Raw genomic sequence first — 14592 nt, 5'->3', positions numbered from 1 at the left:
TGATTGAGCAGCAGTCAGAATTTGAGATTGCAATGTACATGTTGCAATACTGTCTTTACCCACATTTGCAAGAGTGGGTCCTCAGACACTACATGCATAAATGGAGTGAGTTCATTCCATGGCTAGTTCAACCACCTACCCCATGGCATCCACATTACATCACTTGGAATACACTCGGTCGACAAATCACCATTGACATCGCCTTGCTAGCTGGTTGATCCACAAAACACCATTGTATGTTGTTCGTGCAGATTACGGACGTGCTCGGCCTACTCGAGACTAGAATTAAATTACTCTAACGTAGTCCCCAACCACCTTCAGTCAGCTACACAATTTGTTTCGCGCTATTTTTTTGTCAACCAGTTAGCCACATGCGTAACTCTGAAGAGCATTTTACCGATATAGCCCTTTCTTCCTATATCAAAAACTCCCACTGATATGTGTTGTTACCTAGTCCTCCTCCTCTTCTCCACAGAAGTTCTATCCATTTCATTGTAAGGAAGTCATTGCATGGTACATTCAAAGTCTTCCCAACTCTCGTTTGCTTAGTTCCGTTCTTAATTCATCAATTTTTTGGCATGTTATTTACATCAAATCGTCCAGTGACTTACACTCCCTTAGCGTAACAAGATTTCTACAAAACAAATAATAAGCACTCTCTCTCTCTCTCTCTCTCTCTCTCTCTCTCTCACTTTTTATTTCTTCATTCTTCTTTACGAATGTATACTCTTGTTCAGTGCTTGCACGAGATGAAAACAATATATACATTCCTGCACGTACGAGTGACTTCTACTCTCTTACGTTAACAAGATTTGTCGAAAAAAAAAGCGCTCTCTCTCTCTCTCCCTCTCACTCTCACTTTCGCTCTCATTTTTCACTTCTATGTTCTTTTTATTAATATATACTCTTTTTCAATGATTCGATGCTTCTACCACTTCCTATTATGGAGGCTGACGAAGCATTCTAGTTCAGCCCATGTACTGGGCAACTTCATGTTCTTGCTTTTATGGCTCACGCGAAAATAGCAAAATTTTGACGGCTGACTTCCACACTCGTTGTCTGCGCGTAGCTCCACCTTCACGAGCTCGGAGGTCAGAGGGACGTTTGTTGCGCAAGGTCCGAATTGCGTAATTCTGCAGGTTGGTTGTCTCTCTCTCTCTCTGTCTCTCTGTCTCTCTCTTTCTCTCTCCACAAGCAGCTTGGCAAGGTTGGCGTCTTTTTATAAGTACTTACGTACTGCTAGTGCCGCAATCGGTTGGCTGATGCTGCTGGCCTGCAGGTCGCCACAGTAGGGGTCTTCTAGCACTTCACCCACGCTAGTTGTTGCATGTGTTGATGATCATAAGCACCGCCTGACTCTTTGACCTGATATTGTAAGCTGAATGTAATACTCCGACTTTTGTCCTCCGGCTACTTGGGGAATGGCGTCCAGTTGGCAACCCTCTACAGAAGCACTGTTGTTGTTACCTTCCCTGGCTAGACGTTGCTTTTAGTGCTGCTGTTGAGACCATAGACCGTAGCTTGTGTAGGGATTTTCGACGGTGGGAGGCAGCTTAATAACTGTATGATGAGGGGTAGGGGTAGTAGCAATCATGTTACTTCGAATGGGGGTTTTGATACTTTGTCTATGAGATCTCATCATTCTGGGAATCTTCTTCGCCTTTGCGATGGTCTGGGAAGCCATAGCCTAGATTTTGATCTGCAGGACGTACAAGAGTCTCTGCTCCAGCATACACTGTGTCTAATGAAGGGGACGAGCATAGGCAACCATGAGCATGCCTTGCGCTAGTGTAGTGCGAGTGATATGAGTTCAAACCTATCAATTGTGAGCTCGACTCCCAGCATAGGCTGCGGTGTTTCCACAACCTCGTCTCTTGAGACATGTTAATTGTGGGATATGCTCAATAGGGGTAGGGCCAAAGAGCCGTTTATTGGCACTTCCTTTTGGCAGAAAGGGAGGGTGTATGCGAGACATTTTTCAGCCCGTGTACTGGGGGATCTTCACGTTTTTGCTTTTTATGGCTCAGGCGAAAATAGCAAAATTTTAGCTTGTTGACTTTCTTTGACAGCCGACTCCCACACTTGTTGTCTGCGCGTAGCTCGACCTTCACGAGCTCGGAGGTCAGAGTAATGTTCGCTGCACGAGGTCGGGGTTGCGTAATTCTGCAAGTTGGTTGTCTCTTTCTCTCTCGTTGTCTCTCTCTTCGCAGATTCCTTTAACAAGGTACCGGAGTCTAAGCTTGCCGACGTTCCTGGATTGAGGTGGGCTGTTTCTGGCTTGACTTTTTCAGCCAGGAGAAGGCGCCTTGTTTCTCATTCCATCAAATTTCGTGTGTCCTGCAACCTACTAGCTTCTCCGTCTGGTCTGTACCATTTTTCCTTTCCTCTCTCCTATGGAAAGACTTCTAGTGGCCTATCACACAAGCGTAGGGAGCCATCATTGGGGTAACATGCTGGACCGGTCTAACGGGGCTTGACGGGAAGAGGACATTTGGCAACTTCAAATAGGCGAGATACCTCATGTAGATCGCTTACAACTACATGGTAAGGCAAGTACTTCATCCTTTGCTAAGGTTCTCCTATGGAAAGACTTCTAGTGGCCTATCACACAAGTGTAGGGAGCCATCATTGGGGTAACACGCGGGACCGGTCTAACGGGGCTTGACGGGAAGAGGACATTCTGGCAACTTCAAATAGGCGAGATACCTCATGTAGATCGCTTACAACTACATGGTAAGGCAAGTACTTCATCCTTTGCTAAGGTTCTAGTACCGTAGCTCTCATGACCTCCCATAGCAAGCACACCCAGCTGGCTTTGAGTAGCAGCAGTGGTAAAATCTCCATGTTCGCTTTGGCTCTCGCAGTTCTCGAGAGTACAAGTTACAACTAAGGCCCACCGTCCCCAAAAATCGTTTGCAAGACATATTGAAGCAATTACCAAGTATCCTATACACATCGTTGCTGACAATTTCTATATTTCTAGCTAAGAGAAAAGTACAAAGTGCTTTCTCATTGTCTGCCACTTGCAGAATGCACAATTCTACAGGTTCCCCGCAACAAGAGAGAAGAAGGTTGTCGTGTAAGATCCGCTCATGCCGAGAATGTAACCACAACTTGGTCATTTGCTGGTGGCTGGAAACAAAGAGCAGCCATTACGTGGCTTTTCTTGTGCTGATAGGGACAAATAAAAAGAGTGCTCGTTCCTTGCTGGCACGCATTGGCGCTCGCCTGCCATGTTGGTGACATTGCCAGCTCGAGCTCACTGATAGTCGCGTGTTCTCCTCTACCAATACGCTTTTATTTTCCTTTCTTTCTTTCACTCTTTCTTTTCCTCTCTTGGCAAAAAGAAGTGTGTATGCAAGGCATTTCTAGCTTGTGCACTGGGGAGATTTTACGTTTTTGCTTTTCATGGCTCAGGCGAAAGTAGTAAATTTCCTGCGTGCTGGCAACCAACGTTTACAGCTCAATGCTGTGTGCGTGCAGCTCAAGTTTCATGAGGTTTTTCAATGCATTAAACCCATTTTCCATATTTTTGGACATTTTTCACTTATTATTTTTAAGTGACTTTTGTTGGAAAGTAGGTAGGGCAATTTTGCTAAGTTTGTATAAATAGAAACCTAGCACTAGCAATTTCTGGCAGAAGAGGCAGTAGGAGCACCTTGCTCAACAGACACCCCACATCAGCAAGGCTAGCGTTTTTACACGCGGTACTCAGACGCATGTAAACATTCACATGCATATATATATATGCATGCAATACTGAGACACGTACATACATACATGAAATGTCCATATACATGTATGCGTAATGTTTAAATGCATACACACATCTGATGCTTGTGCAGCCGCACGCACAAACAGTTAGCGCTTTACAACGTTAGGAACCTACGAGACTGCCGGAATTCGGCGCTCGATACGGAGTTTCTTGTTGTGTCAGGCATTGCTGAATTGCAAGAACTACAGCTGCAAGGCACAGCGGGATTGGAATGGTGAAGGTCTAGGCTCCATACTTTCAGAAACTTTTTAACTCTTTTCCTTGCGTCGGCGGCTACTTCAGCTTGACTGACAGCTTGTTTTACTTTCCCTTGAAGAGAGGGACTGAGCGAGAGTAGCAGCGACGCGCAAAGAGAGAGAAAGAGAGAGAAAAAAGAAGAATGACACTCGGTGAGACCCCAAACAACCCTCTCAAGAACTCGCAATACTACTGTCAATGAGGTGTTCGCTTTAGGTTGCGAAGACAAAACGTACATGCACGGAACAACTCAGCTACAAACTTCATTACTTCAAATGAGGAGTATCGCCTTGGCATTTCTACATTGGTAATTCTACAAGTCAAGGAACTCCCAAGCCCGATTTGTCAAGCACATTTCCCTCGACGTCCAGCTGCTGCGAAACGTACCTACACGCAGATTCTCCATGCCAGCCCAATGTGGTGAACATCGGCTGCTTCCCTTCTCGTGCGGAAAAACAGAAAAGTATAGCACATCTTCTCCGGTGTCCAGGGACTGTGATATGCATGTCTGCAAAGGTTCCGCCAAGCTAGCCAAACGTGGTGAACATTGGACGTTCTCTTTCCTGAATCGAGGGAGGTGCTGGTCCATAAAATTCCCTTGTCATAGGGAACATGAACATCGGTCATTCCCCTCGTCATGCGGAGGAAAATTCTGGCTCCCAAGGTTTCCTTATTATGAGAGACACAATTGGGACTCGACTATGTGTAGGCCATAATATAAGGATCCTATTTAAGCTCTTGTGTACCCTTGAGAACTACTCTTATGAAGATTTGGAGCTAAGAGAGTCTCATAGTACTCAACTTCGAGTACTGTTAGGCAAATTTTTGAAGTTTAAATGTCCTAGTCTGAAAAATCCCTTGGTTGGAAAGAAAGATTTATTGATAACTATCTTTACCTCCCCCAACTTAGACAAGATTGGATTAAGCTCTATTTTGAGATCTCAAGAAGCTTTGGATGCTCTCCCACCTTGTGTGAGAAAGGTATGGAACCATCCTGTCGTAGCTTTCAAATATGTGAAAACTTTAGGACAAAAAGCTTTCAACTATAGTGACATAGGACGTAATCTTAAAAAGCAAGAGAGGCTTGCAATCTCAAGTATTGATTGCCCTTGTAGTAAATCTGCCTTTTCTTCTTACGTAAATGGAGCTTTGGGTCATGTAGTTACTGCCGATTGTTCTATCCTTCCTTCGGATTCCTTGAAAGACCTTTTCTCAAGAGGTAATAAATATAGGCTCCCTTCTTCAAACGACTCTTGCCTTCTCAAAGCCATAGAAAAAGGAATTTCTAGTTTCGTAGTAAAGTTTGAGGAGTCTTTAGGAGTTCAAGGTATTTTTACCCATTGGAAGTCTGTAATCCTCAAGAAAGCTTCTTTGAAATTAGCATCTTGCTCTCGGAACGTTTCTTCAGGAAGGAATAGCTTATCTTCTTCTGATCGTGATGCTCTTAGGAAATTTCATTGTGATTTTGTAATCTCTTATGTAGATAAGTGCTCTAATAACTTTGTTGTTACGTGCAAAAAGTTCTATTTAGATGCTTGTTAAGTGAAGTAAACTCTCAGATTTACAGTGATTGTGATCTTTCAATGCAAGAAGTTATCTGGAAACATCAATACTTTTGTAAGTCTTTTGGTTTCAAGTGCCAGCCTAAATTACCTTTTTTATATACCGTTTGGAAGTTCCACAAGAACCCTACAAAGCCTAGATTTATAGCTGCTTCTTGTAACACCTCTTTGACTGAGGTTTCCAAATGGCTTAGTTATTGTTTCAAAGCCATTTTACCTAGCGTAAATGAATTGTGGAATAATATGCTAAAGGAAGCAGACGTACCTACCGATTCAAGTTGGATTTTAAATGATTCAGTAGACGTGATTCCTATTTTAAAGTTTTTGAACTCTTCAAGAAGCCTTAAGGAGAAATCTTCTCCTTTATGTCTCCAAACTTTTGACTTTACAACGCTATACACGAAGCTAAATTTGGAGGACCTTAAATTTAGAGTCAAGTCTCTTATTTCAAAAGTTTTTGCGTACAAGCTTGAGAAGGATAGGTACAAGGCATTGCTAGTAGAAAAGTCAGCCTTGAACTTTGACTTCTTATGGCTGAAAAATAAGAATGTAGATGTAGACAAAGGAAGAAAGAGATTCACCAGGATTGTAGATGACATTGACATCATATCTTGGTTAGATTTTCTTTTGGACAATTTATATATAACCATCGGCGACTCTCTTTTCAAGCAAACAATTGGTATCCCTATGGGCACCAATTGTGCTGTTTTTCTTGCTAATTTCTATCTTTTTACTTATGAGTTTGATTTTATGGAGCGTCTTGTCCTTGCTAACACTTGCCCAATATTTTTGCACAAGTTATGCAATGTAAGACGCTTTGTAGATGATCTTTTTGTCCCTGACGTTCCTTCTTTTCAAGATTTTATGTACTTGAATTCGAGTTCTGTAGGCGGAGGAATTTATCCCAAGGAGTTTTGTGAACTTAACTGTACCACAAATAGTGATTGTTGTGCCTTTTTAGACCTTAAGATTTTTTAGACTCCCTTGGGATTAGAAGTAGATATCTATGATAAGCGCCTTGAACCAGAATATGCCAATCTAAAAATCATCTGCATGCCTCACATTTCTTCGAACATTTCTCTTTTAGCAAAGTACGGTGTCATTTGCTCTCAACTATTTAGATTTTCTCGTCTTTGTTCTAGTAAATCTACTTTTGTTGTTTAATCTTGCCATCTTATTTCTTTACTAGTTGAAAAAGGATACTCATTCAAAAGAATCATGAAAAAAGTTCGTTCATTTTTGCATCGTAGTAAGTTTATTTTTAGTGTTTCTTCCTTTGGAATGTTCAAGATAATCAGTAGTAAATTCAATAGAAGTGGGGAGCTAAAAAGCCCACTTATTGTTTGACTTAATAACACCTTATGTTGTTGTTTTGATCTTTAGCGCTTCTAGTATTTTCACTATAGCTTGACAATTGCTAGCCTTTATCATGGCTGAGTATGCCCATCACCTCTGCAGGGTGATACAAACTCAACTCGTTGGTTTTGTAGAGTACGTTCAAAAGCATGAATGGCCTCTATATAAACCTGCACCTACTCTTGGGCACTGACGACATGAGTAGGGATGTCATAGCTGTTGTCCAAGCTATGCATGATAAAGGTGATAATCTTATTCTTCCTGTTTGGACAAGCAGTGAAGTTGAGATCACATATTGTCAAGTTTGGTTCTTTGCTCTTCGTAGGTTTGTAGTAGTATTCATTTTTCGATTTCATATTTAGCTTACCTGAGGACTTAAGAATGTGTTCCGTTATAAGTTGTTGTGTGAAGTTTGATTTCTAGGTTTAAGTTTTTAAGATGTCTTATCCTTTTTTTGCTTAAAGTTGAGTACTTGTTTTAAGCCAAGTAAGTCGCGTCAACTTATTTTACACATGTCTTTTCTAAAAAACATTTTTAAGTTAATAATGTTTTGTTTTATCTAGTTTTGTTTCGTAGCAAACAAAGTGATTTAGTTTGTTTGTTTTTTTGTTTTTGTTTTTCTTTTCTTTTCATGTGTCCCTTGCTTTTATAGTTTTATGAGTGCTTTATTCCCTCTTATAATTCGTGAGTTCAGACTATTCTGAACTTATGAAGGTATATATGTGTAGGCCATAAAATCGTGGTCCCCAACAGACATTACCCGCGTTAATGGGCGTAGATAAGAGCATGTCCGTTGTTTGCTAGCTTTTCCCGAGTCTGATGCTATCTACATGTTGCCACATGTCGCTAGCGTGGTGCTTGCTTTAGACTACGTGAGCAGAATGTGTATTCATGCAACAACTCAAGTGCAAACTCCAATAATCAGAACGAGGAACGCTGTCTTGGTGATTCTTCATTAGTGACTCTCCAAGATGAAGCACCTCCAAGGCCAATTTGCAGTGCAAGTTTCCTTCGGTATCCAACAACTATCAAACACACCTATACGAAGGTTCCCCGTGCTGGCCGAATGTGGTGAACATATGCCATCCTCCCCTTCATACAAAAGGCACAGAAAAGCAATGCACGACTCTTCTGGTGCCCATTGAATGTGAAATGCACCTTTAGCTGCCTAAGACAGCTGAATGTAATGGACATTGATTGTCTTGTTCGTGCAGAGGGAAATGCTAGCCCCCAAGATCTCCTTGTAACGAGGAACATGAACATTGGCCGTTCTCCTCTTCCTACAGAGAAAAAAGCTGGGTCGCAAGATTTCCTCGCTACGAGCAACGCACTTGCAAGCTGACCGCGCAGTGGCCGTGAAATTGTGGTTTCCAGCCGACGGTACCTCCATCACCGAGAGAGGAAAAGCGCACGCTCACTGCCTGCTAGCTTCATCTGAGCTCCATGTTCCAGAGTTCTGTTCTCCGATTTGGTTCTCAAAGTTGCGCATGCAAGCCTTATATTGAGGCTCCGGTGACCTGAGCGTCTTCTTTTTTCTCTTTTTCTTCCTTTTGCCATCATTGTCTTCACCAAGATTATCTATTTAAGCTTCCAGAGTGGCTACTTAGGAGTGTGTACGCGTGACACAGTAACTACATTCTGCGCGTGGGAATCTAAAGTTTATATATCGATGTATTGACTCACAAGCTCATGAGAGAGGGTCACAATTGCAAGTGGCTTCACAATTACCACATATTCTCAGGCAATCAAGATGGAGCGTTACTTCGATTTTTCACGTCTGTAAATGTACATTCTATTGATTTTGCATTCTGAAATACAAAGCAAAAGACCAAAAAATAATTTTTTGTGGATGTAGGTACCACAGAAGCTTCACACATTCGTGATGGATTCGCCGAGTCCCCCACAGGTATGTACAAATAGCTAGCATTCATCTTTGTTGCAACTTGCATACTCGTACAGAGGCTTCATTTACTTCGCTGCGTTTTTTATCTTAGGCTGGAACTGAAAGCGCTACCGTGAAAGCAATGGCTGTAGCTGACTTTTTAAAGCAGTTAAAGTTTGATGCTGACTTTAGGGGTACATTCTCAGAAGGTATGGGACCTACGACCAGTCTACAAGTGCAGCTACCTCGGTTGTGCGTGCAGACTTGGTTGACGAAGAGGGCTTTGCTACAACTACATTGCAAGTGTTCAAGGATCTGATTCCTAGATTTGAAAAACTCATAAAGAAAAGATCATGGGTTAGAGTGGAGAACTTCGAAGTCCAGCTAAAGAAAATTCCTTACGACAAAGGAGACGCTCCTGTGGTCATTGTGCTCAGCAAAGACTCAGTAGTGCGCGAGCTCCCTCCCAAGAAGACAGACATAATGTTTTTCTCAAGCGCCACAATTTCAAACATTATGCACACATAGAACCGGGCAGATAGAGAAGAAATGGTATTTGCGGTGGTCGTCCGGGATGGAGGAGCACAAGTCATGCGTAAACAAAAAACCATTTTCCACATTGACATCGTGGACGGCGTTACCACCGATGACAAAGAAATCGTAAGAAATCCATTCTGCAACAAGCTACTTTTTTAATTTACTGCTTTTGATTTTGCTACGTTGACAAAGTTTGATGTAACTTTTTACAAGGTGGTGTTCATGAGCGGATGCGAGGATGATAGAAATTACATTCTCAGCGAGTTCCGTAAGAAAAGGTACGCAATGTTCATCTTGAAAAGTTTATTCTCTGGCGTGTATGACAGCAAACGGTCACTGCAATTCCGAACTTCGACCATAATTGCCCCTGTTCATGATGAAGACCGTATAAAGCACTTGCAAAATGTCTCAGATTTTTGGAGAGTGAAGTATGCAACACGCACAGAGGTAAAGAGCCCTCGGGTTGCCATGGAGGAGGGAAATTCATAAGAAAAAGACTTCTTGCTTGACAAAAAGAACTGAAGGAAAAAAGTAGAAAATAACATGCTATATTTTCTTGCAGGTGGCTAGGTACTTGTCATTTTGCTCAGTTGGCCGATCGTTTTACTTGGGCTGCAGTGAATGCGCCGCTCATGTCCACGACATTGACCCCTTGACAGTCCATCTTGAGACAACAGAGCATTACTGTCCCCGCTGCGTCGCGATAGTTCACCTCCAGTTTGTTCCTTACTTAGTTGGAGCAATCGAGAACAGAGAAACTTATGTGAGGTTGTCTGTGATGAATGATTGGGTTGGAAGGCCCCTCGACATTGAGGAAGCGATTAACTCGTACTTTGAAAACAATAGAAAAGAATTCTACAAAAAACTGAACACTACGCGTGTGTATGGTCACTACAAGATAGATGACGCGCATGTGGTCGTAGATTGCAACGGTTTGCACCTCAAAAGACCAAGAGTTGACCAACTCTCTCAGGTAAGAAGCGATAAACACTTTCTAAGATTTTCACGCCGTCGATTTGCTTGCTTAGAGTTAGAACTCTATTTCTCTTTCTTTTTTGCAGGAGGAGTCAAGCACTCTTTCCTAAGTGGCACATCTAGTGAAGAAAGCAACAATCAATGAAAGATCGGGCAACAACAAAAGATGGAAGCTTTGTACATACCATGGTTTTCCTAGCTAGAGATTATATCGTTCATAATACGTATACATCGGTTAATCGCCTGAAGTTACATTGTGAATAACAACTTTCTAAGTGTTCAAGTTCTTGGAATCTCCAACTATGTGCGTTTGGCATTTAAAGCTTTTCTGTGTCATTTTCAGAGCTGCCTTTGCCTTAATTGAAGAAAACGCGTACTCTCTTTCCATTGAGACTCTGCTTAGGCTTCTCTTGGCCAGTTTCGTAATTATAGTTCTCTTCCTTCAACACTACTGGCTGTTGCAAAATTCCTCCTCCCTTTGTTGCAATGAGAAAATAGAAAAAAGAATCTAAATTCTAAACCTTGAGTGGTTTCCTTGACAAAAGATTGAATAACAAAGTGATGACGTGGCTACGGGCAGTAGAAACCCTAATTTTTGGCTGAAACCCTAAAATCCCTGCAAACCCTGAAAACTGCCAGAAACCCTAATTTGCAGGAAACCCTAATTTCTGGCTGAAACCCTAAATTCAGCAAACCCTAAAATCTGCCGGGATGCTGACATGGCAGCTGGTACGGAATTCCGGAATTTGCACCGCAAATTGCGCTGATAGCTTTTTGGGCGTTGCTTTTTACTCTACGCAAGAGAATGCTTTTTTTTAATAAAAAAAGAGAAGAGCTTTTGAGCTCTTATCCTTTTAACTGGAAAGCTTTTGGGGCTCTGCTTTTGGGCATCCCTTGTACTTTTAAATACGTGGAGAGGGCTTCATTTCTCAGAGCATGTGGACGCAGAGTTTGAGAGTGAAACCCTAGCCACTCTCTTGTACTTTGATCTGATTAATATAAAAAGAAATACCGAAAGGGGCGCCAGTCTTTGGGGCCAATATCTCTAGGCACGGAACTCCGCCAGGCTAGTGCAAATCTATTGTGATCTGTGAATTGTTTTGAAGTGGTTATTTGGTGCTGTCGCGGTTGATTCTTGACTTGGAGTGTCCAAGTCTGTTACATACCATCATGGGTCACCAAACCTTGAAATGTCACGTGACACATCCCAACCCTATGTGTCCGTGGACAAGCTACACCATAGCAGGGTTCAGTCAGTCCGATCAAGTCTAGATTACCAGTGATCTGGCACTTTTGTGAGTCTATTCGTAGACCGTGCATGCCCAGTCACTTAGCATAGATGCATATCCTCCAGTTGCACACAACATGATCATCGGAATTCCCATCAGAATCCATTAGCATCAGTTAGGGGAATTTTCCAGTGCATTTAGCCTATTTTCCTATTTATTGGGATTTTCACTTATTATTTTAAGTAACTTTCCAACAAAAGTAGGTAGGGCAATTTTGCTAAGTTAATATATAAGCAAACCCAAGTTAGCACTTTCTGGCAGAAGAGGTAGCAAGAGCACCTTGCTCAACAGGCAACTTCTCAGCAAGACCAATCCCCGCGACTACTCTAGCGTTTTCTCTCCAGAAGACCTAGCGTTTTTGCATCAGATCAGCCTTGGCTTTTGTGCATAGCAGATCAGCCCCGGCGTCATCACGACACAGCAGATCAGCCTAGCGTTTTTGCATTTGCAGAACCCCGGCGACAGAAGGACCAATTTCAGCCCCTGGCGTTTTTGGATTTCAGCAGCAAATTAAGACCGGCATTATTCACCTAAAGTGTAGCAGATTCAGCCCGTAAAGACCATCAGTTTTCAGCCCTAAGAAACCTCATTTTTCAGCCAAGAAAACGCAGCCAAAACAGTCATTTTCAGCCACCGAAACAGTCCCGAAATTCAGCGATTAGAAGATCTCAGATTTCAGCCATCGTCGTCGTCGTCACCGTCGTCGTCATCGGCATAGACCAAGTTGCATAGTCCATTGTATACGCATTGTACACCTTTGTGCAATCAAAGAATAGACCACTCTCACCGACGAGAGTGGGGCCTTCGGAGGAGGGTTTTACAACCTCTCGGGTGTCGTATCTCTTCTCTCTCCTTCTCTCAGTCTCATTCACTTGCACGCACAATCCACTCACTTTGTTCGTGACCACAGCACTCTACAAGACGGAAAGCTCTCTCTTTCCCTAAAGAACTAAAAGGAACCTTGAGCAATAAAGATCACTAATCTTGAGAAAATACAACATTCATTCCGTTGCACCTAACATGAAACAACATATTTTCCTCTTTCTCACATTAGAAAAGCGTGAGAACCAATAAGAAGCTAAAAGAGGTTTGCCCAAATTTGGAGATTTCGTGAGCGAACTGTTTTAAAAGAAAAACTCCTTTTAGATTCCAAATATTGACTTCCAACATTGCCAGTGGCCGACTGGGACTACATCGGACCTAGAGTTTCCACCTGGTGTGCTTCAAACTCACAGCATTGAAGGCTATACCCAGTAAGGGAAAGAAAAGAGTGTCACAAAGTGATGACGTGGCGGACAATAGAAACCCTAATTTCTGGCTGAAACCCTAAAATTCCTGCAAACCCTAAAAACTGCCAAAAACCCTAATTTGCAATAAACCCTAATTTCTGGCTGAAACCCTAAATTCAGCAAACCCTAAAACTGCCAGCGCATGATGACATGGCAGCAGGTATGGATTTCCACTGTTTGCGGTGCGTTTTACGGCAGCTTGCTTTTTCTTCTCCACGCAATGAGAAAGAGAGAATGCTTTTTGCTTTGAGTTGGACTCTTTGAGAGAGAGAGAGAGCAGTTGCTTTTGATTTTGAAGCTTTTTGGGGCTCTGCTTTTAGGATCCCTTGTAAACCTTTAAATAAGTGGCTTGGGCCTTTACTTCTCAGAGCATCTAGACGCAGAGTCTGAGAGTGAATCCCAACCCACTCTCTTTGTACTTTAAACTGATTAATATAAAAAGAAATACCGAAAGAGGCGCCAGTCTTTGGGGCCAATATCTCTAGGCACGGAACTCCGCCGGGCCAGTGCAAATCTATTGTGATTCGTGAATTGTTTGAAGTGGTTATTTGGTGCTATCGCGATTGATTCTTGACTTGGAGTGTCCAAGTCTATTACAATGGTATTAGAGCACGGCCGATTTCTCTTCTACGGGAAATTCGATTCCCAATTTTTTTCCGCGCCACCTATGGCTTCACGCAAGGATCAGTCGATTCTGCATCTGGCGGTGCGGACAGGGATCACAACGAAGATTCCCGCAGAGAGTATGGCCCGCCTCGGCCTACTCAGGCGGAGCAGCGAGAGATGGAGCGTTGCCAGTTGATCGGCGATGCAATGAAGATGATGCTCAATTTTGCAAAGGACCCAAAATTTTCAAAATATATGAGCGAGACTTCTTTTCAGGAAGTGCATGAGCATGGCAGAAAAACACTACACCCACTCTCAAGAAACCTTCTGCTCACAAAAAATATTCAGAGAAGGAATTAGAAGAGGTGGTTGATGCACGGATCGCCCAGTTTTTTTGACGTGCAAAAGAAAGCCAAAAAGCACGACAAAAAGCAGAAGAAAAGCACTGACTTCCCGGGATATTTGGGTCGTCGGTCAACTTTTGATAAGACAAAGAAACAGAAGAAGCGTGTTCGATTTGAAGGAGTACCCAGTTCTTTTTCTTCTTCTTCTGACAGTTCTTCTAGCTCTTCAGATTCAAGCGAAGAAGAAGAAAAGGTAAAAAGCGAATCAAGAAACAAAGCTTCGGAAAGGGCAAGAAAAAGGCCAAGAAGGCTAAATCTCGCCCAGAGCCTGACAGTTCTATTGAGGACTCGTCTACAGACAGCTCAGATTCTGATGTTGGAAACTTCTAAGTGAACAAGAAGAACTTTTACAAAGCCAATATGACTTTCTCGAATATAAAAGCAAGAAAGTCCGAGAGTTTAAGGAAGGTGGCCACTCGATCAAGTTTGATACCTTTTCAAGATACTCAGATGCTTCGAAGGCTTTGACGTTTTATACAGCAGTTTGACATTGCTTTCGCGGGAGGACGCTATTCAGAGCACTCCAAGATTCGGAGAGCTACCTCTTACCTAAAGGGGAATGCTCGTACTTGGTGGTCCATGCTTCTTTTAAACTACAGCGCCAGTTAAATGACTGAAATTCAAAAAGCTTTTTATTTCTTCTTGGTTGATGCAAGAATATGAACGAGATATACGAGCTG

General features: G+C 42.5%; 1 protein-coding gene across 1 annotated transcript; it reads left to right on the top strand.

Annotated features, from left to right (window-relative positions):
- Positions 1-8838: 8838 nt before the first annotated feature.
- LOC147418651 (uncharacterized) lies at positions 8839-10601 on the top strand. Its single transcript, XM_086505273.1, has 7 exons — positions 8839-8849; positions 8939-9006; positions 9075-9262; positions 9341-9472; positions 9563-9796; positions 9912-10322; positions 10411-10601. The coding sequence occupies exons 1-7, from the start codon at positions 8839-8841 to the stop codon at positions 10432-10434; spliced, it is 1068 nt and encodes a 355-aa protein (XP_086361399.1). The 3' UTR covers positions 10435-10601.
- The last annotated feature ends 3991 nt before the right edge of the window (positions 10602-14592 follow it).

Source organism: Adiantum capillus-veneris, chromosome 29, assembly GCF_014529385.1.
Source record: "Adiantum capillus-veneris isolate H3 chromosome 29, ASM1452938v2, whole genome shotgun sequence".
In the NCBI taxonomy this organism is placed as follows: domain Eukaryota; kingdom Viridiplantae; phylum Streptophyta; class Polypodiopsida; order Polypodiales; family Pteridaceae; genus Adiantum; species Adiantum capillus-veneris.
The sequence above is the reverse complement of the archived record's forward strand: the minus strand, read 5'-3'. Positions and strand labels throughout refer to the sequence as shown.

Excerpts from the sequence above, each read along its gene's own strand:
- LOC147418651 (XM_086505273.1), top strand. Across the intron at positions 9,007-9,074 it reads GTTTGATGCTGACTTTAGGG|ACTTGGTTGACGAAGAGGGC; the intron begins GTACATTCTCAG and ends TTGTGCGTGCAG. Across the intron at positions 10,323-10,410 it reads GAGTTGACCAACTCTCTCAG|GAGGAGTCAAGCACTCTTTC; the intron begins GTAAGAAGCGAT and ends TCTTTTTTGCAG.